This window comes from Cervus elaphus, chromosome 32, assembly GCF_910594005.1.
Source record: "Cervus elaphus chromosome 32, mCerEla1.1, whole genome shotgun sequence".
In the NCBI taxonomy this organism is placed as follows: Eukaryota; Metazoa; Chordata; class Mammalia; order Artiodactyla; family Cervidae; genus Cervus; species Cervus elaphus.
In genome coordinates, this window is record NC_057846.1 from 49,050,901 (window position 1) to 49,075,369 (window position 24,469).

A 24,469-nucleotide genomic window follows, 5' to 3' on the forward strand; every position below is an offset into this window, starting at 1 on the left:
TGGCGGAGCGCCGGCTCTAGGGCCCGTGGGCTTCAGTACCTGCAGCGCACAGGCTCAGCGGTTGTGATGCAGGAGCTCCGTTGCTGCGGCATATGGCATCTTCCCGGACCAGGCATTGAACCTGAGTCTCCTGCATTGGCAGACAGATTTCTTTACCCCTGAATCACCAGGGAAGCCCATAGTAGTTTGAACCCTTTCCTATTTCTGGGTTAAGAACGCAGGAGAGGAACAAGGCGGGTGTTTTTCTTTCCAGTGGGTAGACAGGCACATGGCGGGGCGGGGGCGGGGGGCGGGGAGGCCGTGTGGCCTGCAAGGGCCCAGATCACCAGGTCCCACGCCCCGGCTGGAGCTAGTCACGTGGTTGTCCCTGTTTGTGGAACAGAATGTTACTGGTGTCGGGCGACTGGTTCCTGGTGGGATGCACTTGGTCTTTTATCTCTGTGGGTCCTGCATCTGGACACGGTTTAGGGTGCAGACGGTGCACGAATTCAACTTCAGATACACAGTCTGCTGTGCCCGTGGGATTTCCACACACCCATCCTCGGGGGGGGAAGGTGGAGATGTGGAGCTGGTGTTTGTGAGAGACGCCGGGTGACGGACGTCAAGGTTGTCAGGAAGCACGTGAGACCAGAGAGGAGATCCTCCCAGGAGGGAGAAGGCGAGACGACAGGGCGGGAAACATCGGGGCTCGGACACGTTCGGAGGGTGAGCCGAGAGGGAAGGGAGGTTTGGGAGCGGGGTTACAGCGTGGGGGGCTCTGGGGGTGTGAGGGGGGGCTGCCAGGAGATGCTGTCGGCTCTGCGGTCAGCGGGTGGCCTGAGTGATTGGGTTCAGGAAGGCGGCAGAGAGGGAGCCAGATTGTGTGCATGTGTGTGTGTGCGCGTGTGCGTGCGCATGTGTGTGTGTGTGTGTGTGTGTGTGTGAGGGGCAGGCACACGCACACTCCTACTCCCCCCGCTCCCCTCTGCCCTGGCTCAGGCCTGTGCGGCTTCGGGAGGCTGGACGGGCCAGGTCCTTGCTCTGAAGCCCGGCACATTTCCTGAGAGCACCAGTGCCGCCTGATGAGGGCAGCTCGACGGAATCCACAGCAGAGGGAAAGGAGGGTGACGTTTTAATTTCAACCAGCCTGACACACATCCGGACGCGAGGGGTGCGCCTGCGATTCTGAACCGTGAGTGTGTTGACGCACTATTTCATGGAATAGAGATGTGTTCTGGCCAAATTGGCCGCAGAGTGAATAAACATTATTTTTCTACTGAATTCAGCTAGAAAATGACTAGAAATCATCCCATGGGGACTGGCGGGGTGGGGGAGGAAAGAAAGTAACAAGCAGAAACCAGCCATCGGAAGGCAGAGGAGAAGGGCTGCAGAGCTGGTGACGGCCGGCTCCAGGGTGGGGTCTGTGCTCGACCCTGTAGCTGGCTCAGGGGCCGGGGACCCCAGGACTGGCTGCTGGTTGACCAGGCGGCTGGTTTGGTGGTTGACCAGGTGGCTGGTTTTGTGGCTCCCTGGGTGCCTGACTGGGTGGCTGACCGTGTAGCTCTCTGGCTCCATGCTCTCCAGACTGGAGGGTCCCCCTCACTTCCTCCTGCTTTGTTCCCCTTGTTTTCCTCCCGAGGCTCTCAGACCTGGTGGAGCCACATATAATATTTTTCTTTATCTGAGGTCCACTGAACACAAGTTTTCAGGGTTCTGGTTGTGTAAACACGGTAATTTCTTCCTTCGCTAACTGGGAAGTCCACAGTGAGGGCCACCACATCTCCTCGGGCTAGGAGAAGGTGCCCCTGGGGTTTCTATGCCCGATTTCCACAGCCACACAGATCTGGGCTTGAGACCCAGCTCTGCTGCTGAGCAGTTACAGGAGTGTGGATCTACTGGAATCTTTGGTCAGTTCCACATCTATATGATGAGGGTAATACACATCTTGGGAGAGTATAGCAATGACTGAGTGAGATTGTACATCACACACGTATATTTACACAGTGTGGTCCACACCCTGTGTTGAAGGGGGGGTCATCACTGAGGTGATAATGACAATGACAAGGATGAGACATCACCCTTTTTAAATCCATCAAACAGAATTAAAATGAGCTTGTGAGGGAGAAACAGAAGGCCTAAATGTTCTGCTACAGAAATCCACTTTTGTTGTCCAAAGGCGCACAATTTTCACAGCCTTCTAGAATCTCAAGCCTTTCACAACGACTACTTCTAAAAGAATTTTACCCCCAATCAGAAGGCCAAGATTTTTTTTCTGACATCTACAGATAAGAAATGCTACCATATGCTTGAGAACTCCCACTGCAGCAAGTAGGCTGGGCTCCATAGCTGCCTGAATTCTCTGGTTGGGCTCACTGGGTGCTATGTTCAGTAGCAGCCATAAAGAAGAATGAAATAATGCCACCAGCAGCAACATGCATGGACCTAGAGATGACCATGTTAAGTGGAGTCAGAGAAAGACAAACATCATATGATGTCGCTTATGTGTGGGATCTAAAAACATGGTACAAATGAGCTTATTTACAAAACAGAAATTGAGTCACAGAAGTAGAAAAAGAACCTCCGGTAACCAAGTCGGGGATGGCGGTGGGGGAGGGGTAAGCGGGGCGGTTGGGATCCACAGAGACATTGCTGCATGTAACGCAGATGACTAGTAAAGGCCTGCAGCAGAGGGCCGTCCACTCAGTCCTCTGTATGACCTAAATGGGAAAAGAATCTAAGAAAGAATGGTTCTGTGCATTTGTGTAACTGATTCACTGTGTTGTGCACCTGCACACAACATCGGAAACCAACCACACTCCAATAAAAGTTTTTTAAAAATCCACTCAAGAAGGAAAAAAAAGAAAAAAGATAGGAGGTCACATCTCCTCCATTTTCCTGTGTGGGCCCCTATATGAGAGATCTTTTAAAATTCAGGAATTTCCCTTTTTAAAAAATCCTATTGACAGGCGTATTACGTTTCAGACTACTCATTAGGAGTTAGCCTCTGCGTAGGAAGGCAAACGGACTTGAAGCCGGGTTTGAAGACGTAAATAAAGGTCGCAGTTGGCTTCAATCACTCATTTGTCTCCAGAGCAGGGACTGAGCGAAGGTGGCCGGATGTGAAAGGCAGAGAGTGGACTATACAGGAATGCTGCAAGCCGTGGAGGGCACATCTTTATTTTAAAGTTTTACTTTAACTGGAGGATGATTACTGCACGATACTGTGCTGGGTCCTGCCATACACCAAACATGGATCAGCCACAGGTCTGACGTGTCCCCTCCCTCTCCAACCTCCCTTCCACCCCGTCCCACCCCACTACGTTGTCACAGAGCACCGGTTTGAGCTCCCTGCAAATTCCCCCTGGCTGTCTACTTGGCATCTGGTACCACATGCTACGCTCTCAGATCATCCCACCCTCTTCTTCCCCCACTGTGTCCCCAAGTCTGTTCTCTATGTCTGTGTCTTCTTTGTTGCCCTGCAAATAGGATCATCAGTACTATCTTTCTAGATTCCATATAAATGCATTAATATACAATATTTGTTTCTTTCTTTCTCACTTACTTCATTCTGTATGATAGGCTCTAGGTTCATCCATCTCATTAGAACTGACTCAAACGTGTTCCTTTTTTATAGCTGAGTAATATCCCATCACGTATATGTACCACAGCTTCTTTATTCATTCACCTGTTGATGGATATCTAGGTTGCTTCCATGTCCTAGCTATTGAGGGCACATCTTTTCTAACAGGATCTCTGTACATCGAGTAAAACGCAGCTTCCTCAAATAGAGTATTTCTGTGGAAGCAACCAGCCCTGTGTAATACATAAGACTTTATGCTTAAATTCAGTCCTGGCACAAAAGCTCCTGCGGGTCCCAGACCGAGGGCGTCCCTGAGACGTGGGCCTTTCTGTTTTAAAGGGGAAGTCCCAGCCAGACTGGGGTAAGCCTGCCACCCTAAGGCTCACCGTCAGTGCTCCTGGTGAAACGTGAGTGTGAAAGAGCAGATGGAATGTCCCAGGCCCAGGGGACCAGTGGCTCCCCAGGGACAGCCTGGATGTGGGAGGTGCTGGCTTCCACGGGAAGTCCTTGGAGGCCAGCCTCAACTCCCAGATTGTATGCAGCCGGAAGTTCTACGATCAGCAGACAACTCAGCCTTCGGCAGACGTCCTCTGAGGACAATGGCAGGCTGCCAGTTATGCCTGTGTGGGGTGAGGCCCGTGCCACAGACCTGCGACCTTACAGAGGGGATGTGTTTACATATGTAGGTCAGAATCCTCTTGTAGGGCTATTTTGTACAATTTCAATGGCTTTCTGTATTAATTACAAACATATTTCTTTTTAAAGAAAGACTCCATAAAGTATGGACTGCTGTTATTGCTTCATTAATAGTTTAAGCAAAACACAGTTGATTTACACTGTTGTGTAAATTTCTGCTGTGGTGTGGTGGTGGTGTAGTCCGCTCAGTTTTGTCCAACTCTTGCGACCCCATGGACTGTAGCCCTCCAGACTCCGCTGTCTATGGCATTTCCCAGGCAAGAATACTGGAATGGGTTGCCATTTTCTTCTCCAGGGGATCTTCCCAATCCAAGGATTGGACCTGCATCTCCTGCATTGCGGGCGATCCCTCACATTGCAAGCAGATTCTTTACTGCTGAGCCACCAGGAAAGCCCAGTTTCTGCTGTTCAGCAAAGTAATTTAGTTCTACACATGTAGTTCTACACATGTATGCATTCTTTTTAAAATATTCTTCTCCGTTTTGGTTTATCACCGGATATTGTATACCGTTCTCTGTGGCATGCAGTAGGACCTTCTTGTTCCTCCATTCTGTACTTAAAGCTTACATCTGCTAACGCCAGCCTCCTCCCCACGCCTCCCTCAGCCCCGTTCCCCTTGGCAGCCACTAGTCTGTTCTCTACGAACGCATCGCTTTTTAAAGCACAAAGTATAGAGATGTTAAAAACTGCCCTGCCTGCTAACAGTGAGCAGTGTTTTCACCGCAGGGCTGAGATGCAGAGAAGTTGGAGGCTGTTTCAAGTGACGTCTCCCCAGGGCTGGGCGTTCATAAAGCAGTCCCTCTAAGATTGGAAAAAAAGTGCGTTTTGATTTCACATCTGACACCAGGTCCACATCTCCTTCAACAACTTTTCCCACTTCCTGAAGATGGCACCCCACCGCCCCAAGTGGTACAGACTGTGAGACTGAATGAGGCCAGTCTGCCTCTCCAGGATGACCCCGTCATCAGAAGAAAGGTGTGTCGGGCTTCGCAGTTGACGGGAGGGGCTCTGTTGTCAAGCTCGGGTGGGAATCTCACTGTGGGGTTTTGTTAGCTGTGCGTGACCTGGGGCCACGGTCTGACTCTGTTCAGGCTGCGATACAAGCCACAGGCTAGGTGGCTTATAAGCAACAGAAACGAACTGCTCACAGTTCTGGAGGCTGCAAGTCTGGGACCAAGTGCTAACAGGGGCTGGGCTCCAGCGGAGGCCCTCTTCCGGCTGCAGACTGCAGCATCTCACTTGTCCTCACGTGATGGAATGGGGTTTGGGAGCTGTCTGGGGCCTCTTCTATAAGAGCACTAATCCCAATCACAAGGACCCCACCCTTTTGACCTAATCTCCTCTTAAAAACGCCACCTCATAATACCATCACCTTGGGGGTTAGGATTTCAACTCACGAATTTTGGGGGTTACAAATGTTCAGATTATGATAGCCACCTACACCCTACAAAGCTGGGCTGAGGTTTTATTAGGTAACATATGGCCTGGCATATAGTACATCTTGAATAAATACTTCCTTTCTTCCTAATTTCCAAATCAGTATTCTAGGATAAACTTCTAAGTTTACACTCTCATCATAAGAAGAAAAGATTGACTACTGCATTTGTTATCTTCAATTCTTATAGATTCTTGTAGAAGAACAAATAAGCAATGCTTTATTTGCAATTTTAGGACAAATTAAGGCCACAGCCTTCTGAATGATTTAAGATCAATAAATATCATTTCAAACTACTTTCTCAATGACCAATGGTCCTGCATCAGTCAAAGATCTGCCAACATTTTATTTAACAAAGCTACAAAATACAAGAATTAGCAACAACTGGTTTGGAAAGTTAACCAATATTAGGGTACAAAGTCAATGTTATCTCCATAATTACTAGCAAAACTACTTAGCTTTCTGACTATTAAACTACTCCCAAATCTTATTTTACAAACAGTACTGAAGACTTATTAAAATTGTATTGCCTGCTGTGACTTTAGATTTCAAGTAAAATTACCATGTTATTTGAAATCTAGACTTAACAGGCTCAACTAAGAGCTTCTTGGTCTCTCTGGAGTTTGTCCAGCTTTCAGAGTTTGAAGAGAAGGTACATTTGTTTGTCATTAAGTACGTGAAGTTCGTAACACTGAGGAAAGGAGTTTTATAAACTCTTCATATCAAATTGACATAATTCCTGAAAATGCCTCATGGAATAGAAAACATGGATTTGTGACTGATAGGATTTCCTACTAGGGTTGTTGTAATCTCTGTCTCCTAAAAAATACACATTTTTAAATGATCTAAAGTACAGACAGATAGGAGATGTAGATGTACTATACTGGAGAGACCATCAAAATGTGTATTCCATGCAGCTGATGCTTTAAAAGAAGAAAAGCAAACTGAATTAAATATTGTCTATAAAAGTCACTATTAATATCATGAGACTGGTTTAATCAGTTAAAAGTAACAGAAAATCAGTTTAATAAAATATCATATGAAAATGAATTTAATGCTTTTAAGGTTGAATTTTTTAATCTAAAGCATTAAAGTAAACATAAAAACCTTATGGTAAGAAAGACTATAGGCAATAAAACAGTCGGAATAATTTTTAAAAATGTCTTGTATTATGTTAATTAAGTTTATATCATTTTAAGGAAAGAAATGTTAAACACACAGTTATCTGATTCTTTTCACACAGTCTATGGTGGTCTCTAACAGGCAGGGACAGGCTACAACTTGTGGGCCAAATCTGGCTACCAACTGCTCTGGTCAATAAAGCTTTATTGGAACACAGCTGTGCCCATTCATACACACTGTCTGTGGTTTTGCTGGCTAGAGTTGAATAGTTGCAACAGAAACTGTATGGTGTTCTGTAAGCTGAAAACTGTTTTTAAATAAAATGAATGGTAAAATGGTTATTAAAAAAATCCTTAAGGACACTGATTTCAAAGTCTCAGTTAATATAGTATTTAAACATATTTTCTTTAGGATTTCCTTCGAACTGCTAAAAGGCAACAGAAAGTACATCTTCTGAATCAGATATTTAATATGTTTCTGATGAAATTAAAATTGAAGTTCAGAAATATTAATATTTACAGGTAAACAACTTATACTGGTAAATCCTACTGTTAAGCAGTAAAGATGTTCCTTAAACGAGACTGAGCTGTAGGGGGGCTTGTAACTATGATTAGCTGAAGCAGGAGTTTCCAACAGGCCTTGTCAGCACAAAGAAACCTGAATATTAATAAGCACGGCAGTGTGGTTTTCAAGCCACACTGCACACAAGTTTCCTCCGCCTCCTAAGGCTGCAAACTTAGAAAAGCCTGAAGGTCAAAGCCAGACAGACAAACCTTGTCACTGAGTGTGCTGACCGCGACTGATACGAGTGGAGTTTACTTCTTCCGCTAAAACCATGGAGGAAAAACAAACTCCAAACCAAGGGCAATCACTGTAACCATCTTACGAGGAAAAAGAAGAGAGAAATAAAGCCCAAAGTGGTTTAACCCAACGATCAGCCCACACCTCAATTTCACTAGGAGCCTATTTTTGGAGTCACATATCCAAATGGTTGCATCAAGAAGGTGGCAACAGAAAAGATGTCCATGTGAAAGTGACGTCCAGCCAATACGCGAAACCAGAGTGACCTGAAACAACCATAAAATCGTCAGGCCACTGACAGCCGGGGAACCTCCACAGCTAGCAACTAACTGCAAAGGGCCCTCCCAGGTTTGAGATGAACAGAATACACTTGAACCTGTAATTGAATTAGACAAGCCTCGCTGCACGGAGCGCTCTGTCGGTCACCAGGATACAAAGCAAACGCCGGGTTATCAGAAGTGCATTTATCAGCCACAGTGATTTATTGAGTGCTCTAATAATACAATGTACATCAACTGATCCACAGTCAAAAGTGGCAGTCCCTCAGAAATTTACAAGCACTTGAAGTAAATCAAAATACATATTATTTTGTTCAATCCGGCAGCCTTCGGTGTGGGAACAGAAGGCTAGTGATAAACAGAGTCTTCAGTAATGCACAGTGATTCTGATTGAAGCGTTTGTACAAAATCTGGTTCCCAGTAGCATGCACCCACCGATAAAGACTTCAGTACAAAAAAATTAACCCGAAGCGCTACATGGAAGTAGAAATGAGATAGAATTCTGAATTCGTGTCTTCCCGAAGATCACAGAAAAGGAAGAAGGATCAAAAAAAAATGGACAATAAGGAACAAAACCACACAGGAATACGAAGCTTGGTAAGAAAGCTCTTATTATTACAGATCCGACATTGTTTGCACTGAAAACCAAAGTTCCCATCCACGTGGAGGGGGAGGGATTAAAAAAAAAAAAAGACCAGATCTTTCAAGTTAATGTAAATTAAGAAGTGAATAAAACAGGAAGGGGTGGTGAGCAAAGAACAGGAGTGGGGCTGGACGGCGCTCCACCGCAAGACGGCTCCAGGGGACACACGGCGGCGCCCCGCGCTGAGCTGCCCGCGGCGCTATGTGGCGTACCGCTTGGTCCACTGCCGGGCCATCCGGTCGTGCTCCGCCCTGTTGGTCATGTACTGTGTGGCGATGCTGCCGACCAGCGGGTCAGCTGCAAAGGAAGCAGAAGCAGGTCAGTCGGGCCAGCGCTCGGCGCCCCGGAGCCGGGGACACGGGGGGCCGGGGCGCGGGCGGAAAGGCCGAGGCCGCGTCCTGCCCGGAGCAGCCCCGCCGCCTCGTCACGGTCCGGACGAGGCTCCCCGGCCCCCAGCAGGCAGACACCGGCCGCCATCCCCCTGGTTTTCAGGGGGCGTTCTCTTCCCCAGAAGACGCGAGTGGGGGGGAGCCTGGTCTCCACCCTGGTCACTGCTGGGGGGGCAGCAGCAGGTTAGTGAGCCGGTGACACAGCGCCTCTGTATTTGGGAATTACCAAGCAGTGTGTGTGTGTGTGTGTGTGAATTGTGTGTGTGTGTGTGAATTGTGTGTGTGTGTGTGTGAATTGTGTGTGTGTGTGTGAATTGGGTGTGTGTGTGTGTGAGAATTGCTCAGCTGTGTCCGGCACTTTGCGATCCTATGAACTGTAGCCCACCAGACTCCTCTCCTCAGTCTGTGAAATTCTGCAGGCAAGAACACTGGAGGGGGGTGCCATGCCCGTCTCCAGGGAATCGTCCTGACCCAGGGATCGAACCTGCGTCTCCTGCATGGGCAGGAGCCGCCTGAGCCACCAGGGAAGCTCTATCAAAGTCATCGAGGTCTGTTACAAAAGCAGCAATGGACGTGACTCACAGTTAACACTCACTGACTTGACCACGTCCTCAAAACTTGGACATACTGGAGCTGCCACGGGAGGGCCTGGAGCTGGAGCCCCCCTTCTCCTTGCAGGCTCCCGGGACCCTCCTCCACCCAGACAGGATCCAGGGCTAATGAAGACCATTCAGAGCAACTAAAGAAATGTCCTTTAGGTTTCTGGAGATCCCAGAAGGCACTGGTTTCCCTCCATGTTTTAATTGCCCTTTGAGTTTTAGTTCCAGTATTTTTGGTGTTGAGAATTTGTATGTATTAGAGCAAGTGCATAAGAAAGAACCAAAAGAGAAAAGGAGGGGGGCGGGAAATGAGCAAAAGTTGGTAATAAATACGAAAAAAAAAAAAAAGCGAAGAAGACGGCAGTGCACCTGCGGTCTAATACCGCCTCGTAACTTGAGGAAAATCCCGAGTGAGACTTTCAGTGTCACAGCTTCTCAACAATCAGAGTGGAACGGAAGCACCACCTTTTCAGGGTCTGCGGAGGCTGACGACAACAGCCTCTGAAAGTCCTCCCAACAAACTCCTGCTGTTTCAAAAATTCTGTCACAGTTCTAACATCACTAACACACTGTTTTTAGGGGGCTGTTTTTTCCCTGGGGCCTCACCTACTGAGTTGTGGGGTGTTAGTTCCCCAACCAGGGACTGAACCCGTGTCTCCTGCAACGGAAGCACAGTCCTAAACACTGGACCGCCAGGGAAGTCCCAGGACTTGCTTAAGCTTTCACGAACTTCCATTTTCTCAGATTTGCGCTAAGCTTGTTAAAGTTATTCCAGCCAGAGACCAGTTTCTTAACTCACTCGTGTCACAAACCGTTAACAGGTGGCCAGTCACAGGTCTGTTACGAATGTCCACCTCTCCGCCTGCTCTTTGTGACTCTTGACTTTCACCTGCCCAAAGGGTGAAACTCGTCACCTCAACTAGCCCAGCCAGGGTTCAAGATGATCTAGACCAGCAGTACCAAATGGAGACACAGAATATCTGGGATTGGCAAGATATCTTCTTGAAAAATGCTGTCTTTCAGTTCAGACTAAAGTAATGACTTTATTAGAGTCTAAAGAGGGTCAAAGGGAGGTCTGAGTCCCATTTCTGTACCTCTGAAACAAATCATCTAGTTCCAGTTTCTGGAAGGCAAAGAACTTGGGCACCCTGGACAGAGATTAAGTCTACATCTGTCACGCCGGCTATTTGGTTAAATGCACCCAACGTGAGAGATGTGCGCTAAAGGGCCATCTGAGCTTCCTGACTTAGCCAGTCAAGGTGAAGGACTGGCTTAAGTCAGAAGGAGGAGCAGTGATACTAATGTTCTATGCAAATGTACCCTCACGGAGGGTGGGCTAAACGGGAACAAGAGTCTGCTGTTCACCACCTAGGGAGAGGGAGACAGGTGAAGGACGAGGAACGGGAAGCCCAGCGGTGGGGAGAAGCATTCAGACCATTTCAGCAGGGGCAGAGGAGGAAGAAACCTCAGAGGTGAGTTAGCATGCTGAGGAAACTCACACGCACTGTGCAGACTTCTTTTTGTATGCTTAAATAATAAGTAGTAAATTCCTTTCAGAGTTCCTCTCACCTTTTCAAGCTCAGTTTTAAAAAGAGAAATATTTTTCCATCAGCAAAATTATACATGCTAAACATAAAAACGACAATAATTTACAAAGCCGCCTCACACAATACATAAGACAGAAAGTTAAGTGAAAACTGGCTGCAAACTCACTGAAACACTGTTAGCATTTTGACTTACATCTTTCCAGGCTTCTCTTTAAACATACAAAAAAAAAAAAAAAAGTCAGTCTGCTTTTGCAACCTTTAAAAAAACTCATTATATGGTGAATAACTTTCTGTATCAGGAATTACATCCTACCTCATCATTTTTATTTTTTTAAATTCAAGTGTAACTGACATGTCAATATTACTATATTAGGTTCAGGTGTACAACATAGTAATTTAATATTTTTATAGATTATACTCCATACAAAGTTATTATATTCCCTATGCATCATCTTATTTTTATTTAATTTTTAAAAGGCATTAGTTAATTAATTCCTTTATTTTTGGCTTCGCAGGGTCTTCCCTGCTGTGTGTGGACTTGCTCCAGTTGCAGGGAGCAGCCGCGTGTAGGGTCGTCACGGCGGTGGCTCCTCTTGTTGCCGAGCGCAGGGTTTAGCTCTGGGCTCAGTAGTTGCGGCCCCCGGCCCGAGAGCACAGTCTCAGGGGTTGTGGCGCTCAGGCTCAGTTGCTCAGCAGGACGTGGGATCCTCCCAGACCAGGGATCGAGCCCGAGTGTCTCCTCTATTGGGAGGCTGGTTCGTAACCATTGAGCCAGCAGGGAAGTCCACAACATTTAAAATATTCATCTGAATTAATAATCAATTTCCTATTTAGAGGTATTTGGGTTCTTTCCACTTTTATTTTTTTGCTTAATAAACAATGCTGTGAAGAATATTATTTTGTGTGCATCTTTGTAAATTTATGCACATCTTAAAAGTATTAATGAAGGAATAAAAGTATAAAATGAAATTTTAAAATCATGTTATCAAATAGTTCAATGCTAAAATGTTTTGCTGAATAGAAGACAGTTAAGACTACAAGTAACCAAAAGAAACTAGGCAATAAATGTGCATCCAGTGACTACTGGGGTGAATCTGGAAGAATGAGATACTCCTTCTACAGTATATTTATAATCATGACCTGAAGGAAGGTTGACTCCTGCTTTAAGGTTTCATATTTCATGGACAGAGCTACACCAGGGATGAAATAACAGTCTCCAAACATAAATTACTCAGCCTTATTTCTGTATCAATTCCTTTCTACAATAGAAGGGAAGTTTCCCCATCATTTTGGCTTTCAGATTGTTACTGCTTTCCCAAGTCTCTATCAATCTCTGAGATGATCACCTGTCAGCCTTCCTCTTTACTAAAGAAAAACCACAAAGTTCATCCATGAATGAGTAAAGTGAAACTTAAGTCTCCTGCATTGTCTGCTCTTTCATTCACTATTTGTTTGAATCTGAGACGAGGAGCCTGTTCACACTTGGCTCCGCTCACAGCACAGGGGGAGGTGATGGTAAGCACTTGATTCTCCTAGCTGGCAGTGTGGTGTGTATGAGCGGGTCCCCGGACAGGATTCACGGTGTGGTCAACGGAAAAGAACAGGGCGGGAGCGGGGAACACGTATCCGCCATCGATCGGATCCCTAAAGTGCGCACCCCGCCTGTGTATAAAAATCCTGCCACCCCCTTTTTTTAGCTGGCACAATGGAAGCAATGAAACAGTAGCTGAGCGGAGGCTTAAGTCAGCAGATCCCTCGTGATGGGCGCCGCCCTTCTGTTTGCTTCCCCTCCTGGGCTCACCTCCGCGTCCCCGCAGGGCCAGGCGCAGAGGCGGCGCAGCGAAACCTGGGCCGAGCGGCACGCGCGGTCCTGCCAACGGCGTGTACCGGGGCCGAGCGCGCCAACCCAGCCCCTTTCTGCGGACCGTGCGACGCGCTCCTGCGCTTCCGGAAGGGAAAGGCTCAGGGGACCCCCGGGACCCTGTGTGAAGGCCCCCCTCTGCGAGGAAGCCCGGACACCGGGAGGCTTCACAGCCCGTCCAGGAGAGCAGGGGGACGGGGTGCAGGCTAGAGCAGGCGGCCTCCCGCTGGCTCGGCGGGCTGAACCCGCTTACCAACTCGGGGGACGCGGCGTGACTCCTGGTCTGGGAAGGTCGAGCATGCCTGGAACAACGAAGCTCGTGGGCCCCAACCACCAGGTGCGAGCTCCGGAGCTGGAGCCAGAGCCGCCGGGCCTGAGCTCTAGAGCCGGAACCACTGGGTCTGAGCCCTACAGCCGGAACCGGAACCACTGGGCCTGAGCTCCGGAGCCGGAGCCACTGGGCCTGAGCTCCGGAACCGGAACCACTGGGCCCGAGCTCCGGAGCCGCAGCCGGAACCACTGGGCCCGAGCTCCGGAGCCGGAGCCACTGGGCCCGAGCTCCGGAGCCGCAGCCGGAACCACTGGGCCCGAGCTCCGGAGCCGGAGCCACTGGGCCCGAGCTCCGGAGCCGCAGCCGGAACCACTGGGCCCGAGCTCCGGAGTAGCAGCCGGAACCACTGGGCCCGGGCTCTGGAGCCGGAACCACTGGGCCCGAGCTCCGGAGCCGGAACCGGAACCACTGGGCCCGAGCTCCGGAGTAGCAGCCGGAACCACTGGGCCCGGGCTCTGGAGCCGGAACCACTGGGCCTGAGCTCCGGAGCCGGAGCCACTGGGCCCGAGCTCCGGAACCGGAACCACTGGGCCCGAGCTCCGGAGCCGCAGCCGGAACCACTGGGCCCGAGCTCCGGAGCCGGAACCGGAACCACTGGGCCCACGAGCTGCGACTGCTGAAGCCCGCGCACCCAGAACCCATGGGCCATGGCCGGGAGGCCACTGAAGGAGAATCCCGCGCAGCACGACTACAGTCACCTCCACTGGCCGCAACTAGAGAAATCCCGCAACAGCCCTGAAGACCAGCACAACCAAAAATACACTTATACAGACGTGGAAGCAGCTGAAGGTGAGGAGCGAGGACAGGAAGACAGCCCAGCTGCAGAGGGTTCTACCGGCAAGGCCCCAAATCATTCTCTCCCGGATGGTAGATGGTATAGGAGAAACCATGGGAAAAAAATATTTTGACTTCCTTTTCTTAAGAAAACATGTATGTCCTTAAAGAAACACAAACAAAAGCAGCCCAGGATAAGGGAAAAGGGGGTGGGCTCTGGGTCGAGGCTGCCTGCCTCTGTACCTGGGTTCCACCCATTAAGGGCACCAGGTCAGATAAGGGACTTGGTGCCTTGGTCTCCTCAACTGCAAAATGAAGGCAATGGCAGGATCTGCCCCACAGCCGTTAGAAGAAGGCAGTGGACTGAATTATTGTCATACATGTACAAGATTTCTGCTATTGTTTTCAAAATGCAGACAACAAATGAATGTTCGTGTGTATCTTTAAAAAATATACATAAGATTATCTTCTTGAAGACATTCTCTTCAGATAAAATCCAAAGTCCTTAGCATGTAATTACTCTTGTTGTTTTACTGAGTTGTGTCCAACTCCCTTGTGACCCCACGGATTATAGCCCACCAGGCTCCTCTGTCCATGGGATTTCATGTAATTATTAGAGAAATGCCAATCAAAACTACAGTGAGGTACCACCTGACACCAGCTAGAATAGCCACCGTTTAAAAAATCTACAACAATAAATGCTGGAGTGGTCCAGTGGTTAGGACTCGATGCTTTCACTGCCCATGGGTCTGGGTTCAATCCCTGGTGGGAGAACTAAGATCCCACATTCAACACAGCTCGGTGTGGCAAAAATGAATGTGCTGGAGAGGGAGTGGAGAAGAGGAAGCCCTCCTACACTGCTGGTGGGAATGTAAATGGTGCAGCCAGGATGGAGAACAGTGCGGAGGTTCCTCAAAAAACTAAAAATAGAGCTGTCATGTGATCCAGCAGCCTCACTCCTGCGCATCTGTCTGGACAAAACAAATTCAAAAAGATCCATGCACCCCAATGTTTATAGCAGCAGTACTCAGAAAACTCAGGACATGGAAACAACCTAGATTTTCACCAAATAAAGAAGATGTGGTACATATATACGGTGGCAGGCTACTTAGTCATACAAAAGAATGAAATTTTGCAATCTGCAGCAACATGATGGGCATGGATGGCATTCTCTTTAGTGAAATGAGTCAGAGAAAGACAAATGCTGTGTGATATCCCTTACACATGGAATCTGAAGTATGACACAAGTGAACTTAATGACAAAACAGACTTACAGACATCGAGAACAGACCTATGGTTGCCCGGGGGAGGGGGAGGGATGGGGTGGGAGGCTGGGGTCAGCAGATGCAAAGTCATGCAGAGAGAATGGACACAGAACAAGGTCCTGTTGTCAGCACAGGCAGCTATATTCCATGTCCTGTGCTAAACCACAAAGGAAAAGAACATGAGAAAGAATGTGCATGTGCAACCGAGTCACTCTGCTATACCGCAGACATTAACAGAACATTGCAATAAAACAAATTAAACAAAAACCAAACCAAAACCAGCAAGGTCCTTAGCATGGCTCCTGAGAACATCGTGATCTAGACCTAATCTTTCCGGCCTCCCCATCCCATGCTTTAATCTGGAATCAGCGGACTCACAGCTTCTCCAATAAGCCCTGCTCGCTCACGGCTCTCTTGCACCTTTGCTTCTCTGACTTCCTCTGCCTAGCGGGCTTCTACGAACTTCTCAAATTTTAGCTCAGACAGAGCCTCCTCAGGGACGTGTCTAGGGGCTTTGTCGCAGGCTCCTGTGCCCCATTTCTGTTTTGTCCATTCATACATCTATCACTGCACTGAGAATATACCTTTAGCAAAGATCCACAATTCCCACTGGAGGGCAGCCCACACATTTGCTCCAGACGACTGTCACTGCTGCAGCCCTACTACGTTCCAGGTCCTAGAGAAGTATGCTAAGCAAACTGCTGCCCTCATGGGACTCTGCCCCTTCCCTCGGTTGCTGCTTCTCGCTTGTTAACACCGTGTTTCTGCGAGGATGTATGAATGGATAGAAGTCAAGGAAGGAACACACAAAAGTAACACAAAATAACAGCCAGAAAGAGCGGTCCCTCTGTGAGGCAGGTGTCCCCTCTGTCACACCAGCATTATATGCTGATTCATCACAGAACGTCCTTCTCCACACACGATTAGCAAGTCAGGAAAGGGGCCCTGGAGGAGAGTCCAGCAGCTTTCCTTTCATTTTTCTCCTGCCTGTTTTGGTTTTAATATGTAGCATTTCTTTTCCCTGGACGGGGTCTTCATCGCTGCTTGGGGCTGTCTCTAGTTGTGGCGAGCAGGGGCCGCCCTTCGTGGCCGTGCGGGCTCCCGAGCACAGGCTTGGCACTTGGGGTGCACGGGCTTAGCTGCTTGGCAGCAGGTGGAATCTTTGCAGATGAGGGGTCGAACCCGTGTCCCCTGCATTGGCAGATGGATTCTTTACCACTGAGCCACCAGGGAAGCCCTGGGTGTTGTTTTTTTAAACTTTATTATTGAAATTTGTGGTTTGCGCTTTGCCATTTCTTGGATTCTTGCAGGCTACAAACCGCTGCTCCTCCAGCTGTTCCACAGTCCCCATGATGAACATTTATTCCTTTAGCTACTACTCACCAAGTCACTGGAGCCTTCCTGTAGGTCTGCATTACAGTGAGGACTAGCTCATTTTTGTGTCTTTCAGGGGACTTTTGTTCCATGGTTTGGTCTAGCCTGGATTTATTTAAGTCTTTTATAAAATTAAAAAGTAATTGATGCTCATTTTAATAAATTCAAGTAATAAAGAAACATGTATGATGTAAAGAATACAATCTTTTTCCCTTCAGTTCCCCTCCATCTCTGTATCTTTCCTATCCAAGGTGACCACTGTTAACAGTTAGATGCTCATTGCTCTAGACTTTTTTCTTTACTTATATTTAAACCCAGTGGGAATCATATGGTTCTGCAGCTTGCATTTCCCTCTGGGCCAATATACAACTTGTGTTTCTGCCATAGTACAATAGATTGAGCTGATTATTTTTAGTAACTACAGGGTGTTCCTTGCATAGTTATTCAGCATTTATTTTTCTATCCCCTCCTGATGCACACTGAGATTAGATTTGGTTTATTGCTATCAGGACTCTTACCATCTTGTAGACATTTTTTGAGCACACGTTAGAGTCATTTTGGAGGGTAGATTCTTCTAGGTGACAGCATTGGACCAGAGGGTACAGATTTTAAACTTTTGGTGAATACTGCCAAAAGGTCCTTCAATAAATGGATGTACAATTTACTCTGTTTCTGGATATTCTCACCAACACTGCATTACCAATCTTTTTTTTTTTTTTTTGTCAAGGTAACAAACAAAAATTCCGTCATTGTTGTACCTTGATCTAACTTGATATCTACTGAGGTTTTAACGTGTTCTCGTGTTTGTTCACCATTTGCATTTCTTCTCCTGTAATGTGCTTGTTCATGTTTTTTGTCCATTTTTTCTTTACTGATATGAAGGCATATTTTATATATTATAAATATTAAGCATGCACTTAAGGTCAGCTTTGGCTTCAGTATTCAAAAGTCAAAACTGCTTTAGTTTTTGAAAGATTGAACCAACAAATGCCTCTTTGATGTTATTTTGAGATTTGCTGAACTTGTGGAAATCAAAGATGAAGTTATCATCATACTTAGTAAACAAAACCATCATTTGGGCTTATTGCTAATATCTGACTACTGGTGGTTAGAATACTGGTAAGCATGATGAGTGTAACTTGGGACTGAAAATCTCTTTCAGTCAAAGACAAACCATGTGACATAAGGAAAAGGTCTGGAATTATCTTCACATGTCCTCAGTACAAATGTTCACAGTGAGATGGATGAGCAGCGATCACACGGGAAAGTCTCCTGGCACAGAAGAGGCCACACGATGATGGTGCCCTGCAGACCCCCACACCAAGAGTAAACGGCTCGGCAACAGCCAGCGGCTGCCGGCAGAGGAAGCCGCGCGTCCGGGGACTGCGGGAAGCAGGAAGTGAAGGCAAGTAGTTAGAGATAAAAGTGTGAGGGCAAAAATCTGTGGGCTTCTCAAATATTGAGGGGACACTGGCTTTAAGCACGCTGCACACGGTTTCGGTTTGTGGGGGGACTTCAAAGACTCCACGGTGATCACCGTCAGCCACATCTTTAGGTCTCTACCTTTGTGTTACCATTAGGGAAAAAGGAAAGCTTATTGACCTGATAGCAAAGTCCCCACTAACAGTAAGCACACGGGAATAGAGAGAAAAAGAAATACAAGCTTTTCATCAGACGAGAACATTGCAGTCTTGTGTACGTGCAGCTGGCAGTGCTGAGAAATGACATCGTTACGACAAACTTCAAAAACATACCTAATTTTTTATGAACCTTTTTAAAAAATTTTCTTTTGGCCATGTCATGAGGCTTGTGGGATCGTAGTCCCCTGACACGGGCCTCCAGCAGTGGAAGCACGGGGTCTTAACCATCCGACCGCTGGGGAATTCCCTCCAATTTTCAATAATAATACTGTAAGATTACTTAGATTCTTCAGATCATTTTACGGGGGGAACATTCACCCTTGGCTTAAGCTGTTCATTGATTTTTAACTTGGGTTATTTAGCATTCAGCCAAAGTAAGTTCAGTGCACCTCTAAGGGAAATACCGTTTATCTGCTAATATGTGAAGGATATATTTTCTCCAAATCGTCTGTCCTTTAACCCAGTGGACAATGGCTCTTGTCAGCACAAGTTTAAAGCTTTTCAGTACTTAAATAAGTCAATCTTTCTTTAATACTTTTTAGTGTGATATCACGCGTACTGACAGGCTTTCTCCACTCACTCCAGTATTCTAGAAATATTCTTACGTATTTACAGATAGTAGTTGTTTGTGCAATGCTGGTTTTATCACACACGATTCCCATAAGTGTCCGGGCCTGCTTCTGTGCTCGGTATTCCTTCATGCAATTAATCCACCTCTTGCTTTATTTACTCCTGTTTTTCTTGTTATACTTTAATAGTATGCTTGATACCTGGCAGGATAACTTCCCAGCCTTCCTCATTTCTTTCCTTCACTTGAGTTTCAATTGGAGAACTATAATCTCGAGGTTAAGACTTAGAGCAATTAAAGCTATTTCCCCCGGGGGTACAGGAATTTTCAGGTCTCTTTGAAGAATGTTATCAAGATTTAGGACCATCTGAATTCCTCAGGGTCTACTAATTAAGCATCAAGTGAGAAGGGCAAAGTTAAAGTTTTCATACTTTAGAATGTGGGAAAACCAGACTATTAATTACAGGTCTAACTCAGACCAGAAGGTTGTTAAGTTCCTTGGAAGATTATATATATATATACACACACACATATATACACACACACATATATACACACACACACACATATACACACACACACACACACATATACACACATATACACACATATACACACACATATATACACACACACATATATACAGACACATACACACACACATATACACACACACATACACACACACATATATACACACATACACACATACACACACATACACACATATATACACACACATATACACACACACATATATACACACACATATACACACATACACACACACATACATACACACATACATACACACATATATACACACACACATACACACATATACACACACATACACACACATATATACACACACATACACACACACACATACACATACACACACACGTATATTTGTTGCTGCTGTTTACTTGCCAAGTCATGTCCAACTCTCTGTGACCCCGTGGACTGTGGCCCGCCAGGCTCCTCTGTCCATGGGATTTCCCAGGCAAGAATACTGAAGTGGGTTGCTATTCCCTTCTCCAGAGGATCTTCCCAACCCAGGCATGGAACTTGCATCTCTCGCACTGACAGGCAGACTTTTTACCACGGAGCCACCAGGGAAGCATATCTATCTATCTACACATATGTATCTATAGGTGTGTCTATATATCTGCATCTGTATCATGTGTGTGTGTGTGTGTGTGGTGGGGCAGGGCTCATAAAGTAATTTAGGGAGAAAATCATCATGGTTATGATTTGAACCAAGTGGTGGCTGCGATCTAACTAGATTCAACTTTGAGAATGCCCCACAAAGCATCATACAAGTATAGCAAGATGTGTTATTACCCCAAAATTAATACCCAGTGATCCTAAAAGAGGATCCAAGTGCCCCAGCTCCTACAGAGACATTGGTGTCTTCCCCAGGACGTGCTTAGGGAAGACGAGTGGACTCTGCGGGGCCCATAAGTCTACCGGAAGGTGCGGGAGAGGAGAAGAGGGTCTGCAGGAGGAGAGGAGGGGGCCTGCGGGAGAAGAGGAGGGGGGCCTGCGGGAGGGGAGGAGGGGGCCTGCGGGATGGGAGGAGGGGGCCTGCGGGAGGGGAGGAGGGGGGTCTGCGGGAGGGGGAGGAGGGGGCCTGCGGGAGGGGGAGGAGGGGGCCTGCGGGAGGAGGAGGGGGCCTGCGGGAGGGGAGGAGGGGGCCTGCGGGAGGGGAGGAGGGGGCCTGCGGGAGGGGGAGGAGGGGGCCTGCGGGAGGAGGAGGGGGCCTGCGGGAGGGGAGGAGGGGGCCTGCGGGAGGGGAGGAGGGGGGCCTGCGGGAGGGGAAGAGGGGGCCTGCGGGAGGGGAGGAGGGGGTCTGCGGGAGGAGGAGGGGGTCTGCGGGAGGGGAGGAGAGGGCCTGCGGGAGGGGAGGAGGGGGTCTGCGGGAGGGGAGGAGGGGGTCTGCGGGAGGAGAAGGGGGCCTGTGGGAGGGGGAGGAGGGGGCCTGCGGGATGGGGAGGAGGGGGCCTGCGGGAGGGGAGGAGGGGGCCTGCGGGAGGGGGAGGAGGGGGTCTGCGGGCACACGGCGCTAACCAGCCGGGGTGCGGTGCTGGGTGCGGAGGGCAGCACCCCTGTGTTCTCTCCTCCCACTACCAAACAGGGAGAAGTCTTTTTCCTCTGAAGCTACTGCAATAGGGAAGAACAAATCCGACTCCACACTTTATCTGTTCTTTTTGTATTGTTCTGTTGCTTGTGTTTGAGTTAGGAATGTTGCGCAGAGCCTGAGGCAGAGCCCATTCTCAAGGCTCCGACCTTGAAGGGGGAACACTTCCATTCACACAGGGATAAAAGGCAACATTCATGACAGAGAATATCATCTGTCATGTGGGAGGTTTGCAGGGACGCAGGGACCTCACCGATGTGGACAGCTGGAAGAACCAAGGACTCCGATACCGAGAAGTCTGCAACAATCAGCCCTGCCCCTCCCTCCCCCGGCCTTTCATGCTTTGCTGAGCCCCTTCCGGAGCTGGGGGCCTGGGGGCGTGAGCTGCCGTTCTCCCCGCACTGTCCTGCAGTAGATGTGTCTCTGCTCCCAGCTCCAGCGCTTGCGCTTTGGTGTGTCTGACTCCCTCTGTCTGGCGCGTGAACTTGCGCTCGGGACCACGGCTGAGGCAGGTGCCACCAGTGAAGCCGGGGCGCCCGGCAGCAGGAGGCTCTGAAGCGCCGTCCCGGCCGGGGGTTGACGTCGCCGGGAGCGCCGAGGTGGAGGTCTCCAGCATCCCTGCATCTGCTAGGGGGGCGCCCCCAGGAGAGGGGCCCAGAGCCCAGAGGCTCTTCGGAGGATGCTTTTCGGGAGGGCGGTGGGATTCTGGAGCCGGCTGGCCAGCCAATTTTTAAACTGTTAGAAACTGAAATAGCCATTCTCAAAAATTAAATGATATAAAGTTACAATTAAATGACTTATAAGGGTAATCAATACTTAAAAACTCATCATTTCTTAATTCTTTTACCGTTATCACTGACCCTCAGAGTGGTTTTTTTTTTTTTTTTTTCTTTTTTTTCAGAGTGGTTTTTAAAAGTCCACTCTGTTTGGCGGAAGAAAAAGGGACGCTGGCTGTTGCGCGTCTTGGCCGGATGAGGCACGCAGCAAGGCTAACAAGTGAGCTTCTGACACCCTTCTTGGTTTAACTTTGGTCTTAGTTCTTAAAATACCACCCAACATTCATGTTAGAACCGCTCTCTTTTGTCAGTTACAGCTGCAAAAATCAGGGACTCCCAGGTGGTACATTGGCAAAGAATTCACTTGCCAATGCAGGAGACGTAAGAGATGAGGCTTTGATTGATCCCCGAGTTGGGAAGATCCTTCCTGGAGAAGGAAATGGCAACCCACTCCAGTGTTCTTGCCTGGAGAATCCCATGGACAGAGAAGCCCCAGCCCGCGGGTCGGAAAAGATCCCGGTCGTGACTGAGCACGCACGCACGTTGTAAGAATCCCCGGAGGTCTTTGGCTACAGGCCCTGGGGAGGGAGGTGGGAGGGGGGGTTCAGGATGGGGGACACATGTAAATCCATGGCTGATTCATGTCAATGTATGGCAAAAACCACTACAATATTGTAAAGTAATTAGCCTCCAACTAATTAAAAAAATGGAAAAATTTAAAAAAAATTACTGGATTTTTTACTATCTGCAAATTGCGTTCACTTCACACTAGTGACGTATATAATAAACAGGTATGTACACAAGCCTGTGACATGACTCCACTTCCGCCCCCGATGTTGTGAAAAAGTCCCCAGCGCCCGTGGGGAAGGGCTTGGCCGGGGAAGCTGGGCCAGGGCAGGCCGGTTTTCACGCCAGGTGCCTGGGAACTGAGATCTCCCACGACCGGGGAGAAGCAGCGTTTTGACACGTGTCATCCGAAGGTGTGGACGGCAAGAGGCTGCTTGTCACAGAAGCGTGGCCTGAGGTAAACAGACCTGTGCACACCTTCTATCTGCCCCACAGCCTAGGAGTCAGGCCTTGGGAGGGGAGAGAGCAGGGGTCAGAACCAGACCTGCTCCATCCTCACGGAGGAGAAATGGAATCCGATTTAAATCAGCAGGAGAGGAGACTTTAAAGATGGACCAGGCAGATCGTCTACTAACTGGAAGTGACCTGAATGCTGCTAAATACTGTTAAGGGATGGAGAAGCAAAATTCAACAAAATGCGGCCTAAGGCAGTGGCTGCAAAAAATTAAAGCCATTCCGTATTAATACCCCCTGAGCTGAGACGGCTCAACCAATGCTCCGCTATAACCTGAAGTATGCTGTTGATGAAATGTTTTTCAATACATCAAAACTTGTTCTCTCAGGCCACACAGCAGTGCTGTGTACCCTAAATCAATGTGTGTTTTGAAATAGAAAGCGTCTGTTAGCATAGGCCCATCCACAGAGCAGCACAGATGGTCCATTCCTACTGAGAAGCTATTGGATTGCAATTCCAGGCTTAGTTAAGCCATAATTCCTAATGAACTCTCAGAAAATATCCTTACAGTGCTGGACTTAAGACGTAAAGTAATTAGCCTCCAACTAATAAAAATAAATGGAAAAAAAAAAGAAATAAAATATGTTTGTGAAAAAAAAAAAAGACGCCAGAGATTCATGTTACTTTCCCACCTCTGCAAAAAAGCTGTGGCTGCAGCAAGTAGGAAGGAGTCCAAGATGCTGAGATGTCAAAGCTAAATTTTTTTAAAAAGCAGCTTTACTGAGATGTAATTCACATACCATATAATCTACCCATTTTATGTGCACACTTCAGTGGCTGTTAGTACATTCACAGGGGTACACAACCGCAGCCATAATCCACTTTAGAATATTTTCATTTCCCAAAGATGTCTTTATATCCTGTACCTCTAAATCCTCCACCCCGAGGGGTCCACTCCTCTTTCTGTCTCTACATATTTGCCTATCCTGGACGTTTCATATAAATGGAATCATCCAACGTGGTCTTTTGCGACTGGTTTCTTTCACAAAGCATGCATCAGTGCTCCATTCTTTTTTACTGCCAGATAGTATTCCACGGTATGAATACACCATATTATATTTACCCATTCATTAGCTGATGGCCATGTGGATGGTGCACACTTTTTGGACACTGTGAATGGTCTTGCTGTGAACATTTGTGTACAGTTTTTGCACGGACCTGGTTTCATTTCTCTCGGATAAATACCCAGCGGTGGAGTTACCTGGCCATATGGTAACTCTACGCTTAACCACTAGCCAAACTGCCAAAATGTTGTCTGAAGAGGATTCACATGGCCACGGGCAATCTGTGAGGGGTCCAGTTCTCCTCCTCACCAATACCTGTCAGTGTCTGAGGATGCTAGACTTTAGGGACAGACTAGCTTACACCCACTGGTGTCCAGTTAAAATATATACACCATGTTCTCTACAAATATTTGTTCCTGCCAACTATGGAAAATAAATCCTCTCTAATTGGAGTGTTTTTATCATGGTTTGTGTCTACAAGGGACCAAAGGTTATCCCAATCCTGTCTTCCTTCTACTTCTAACCCTGATGGAAGTAAAAATGACAACAATACTCTTAAGGAGATGTATTTGTAACACACACC

General features: G+C 47.8%; 2 protein-coding genes across 4 annotated transcripts in view; both read right to left on the bottom strand.

Moving 5' to 3' along the window:
* Positions 1–8,072: 8,072 nt before the first annotated feature.
* Positions 8,073–24,469, bottom strand: part of UBE2E2 (ubiquitin conjugating enzyme E2 E2) — a 354,523-nt gene continuing 338,126 nt past the window's right edge. For all 3 annotated transcript variants that reach the window (XM_043893879.1, XM_043893882.1, XM_043893878.1), the window contains one exon: positions 8,073–8,831. In XM_043893879.1, coding sequence (XP_043749814.1) covers positions 8,734–8,831 — 98 coding nt within the window. In that variant the 3' untranslated portion in view covers positions 8,073–8,733. The remainder of the gene's footprint in view (positions 8,832–24,469) is intronic.
* On the bottom strand, positions 9,353–14,657 carry LOC122688061. The gene is made up of 2 exons (XM_043893877.1): positions 12,971–14,657; positions 9,353–12,927 (listed from the first exon to the last, which is right to left on the bottom strand). The coding sequence occupies exons 1-2, from the start codon at positions 13,901–13,903 to the stop codon at positions 12,808–12,810; spliced, it is 1,053 nt and encodes a 350-aa protein (XP_043749812.1). The 5' UTR covers positions 13,904–14,657; the 3' UTR covers positions 9,353–12,807.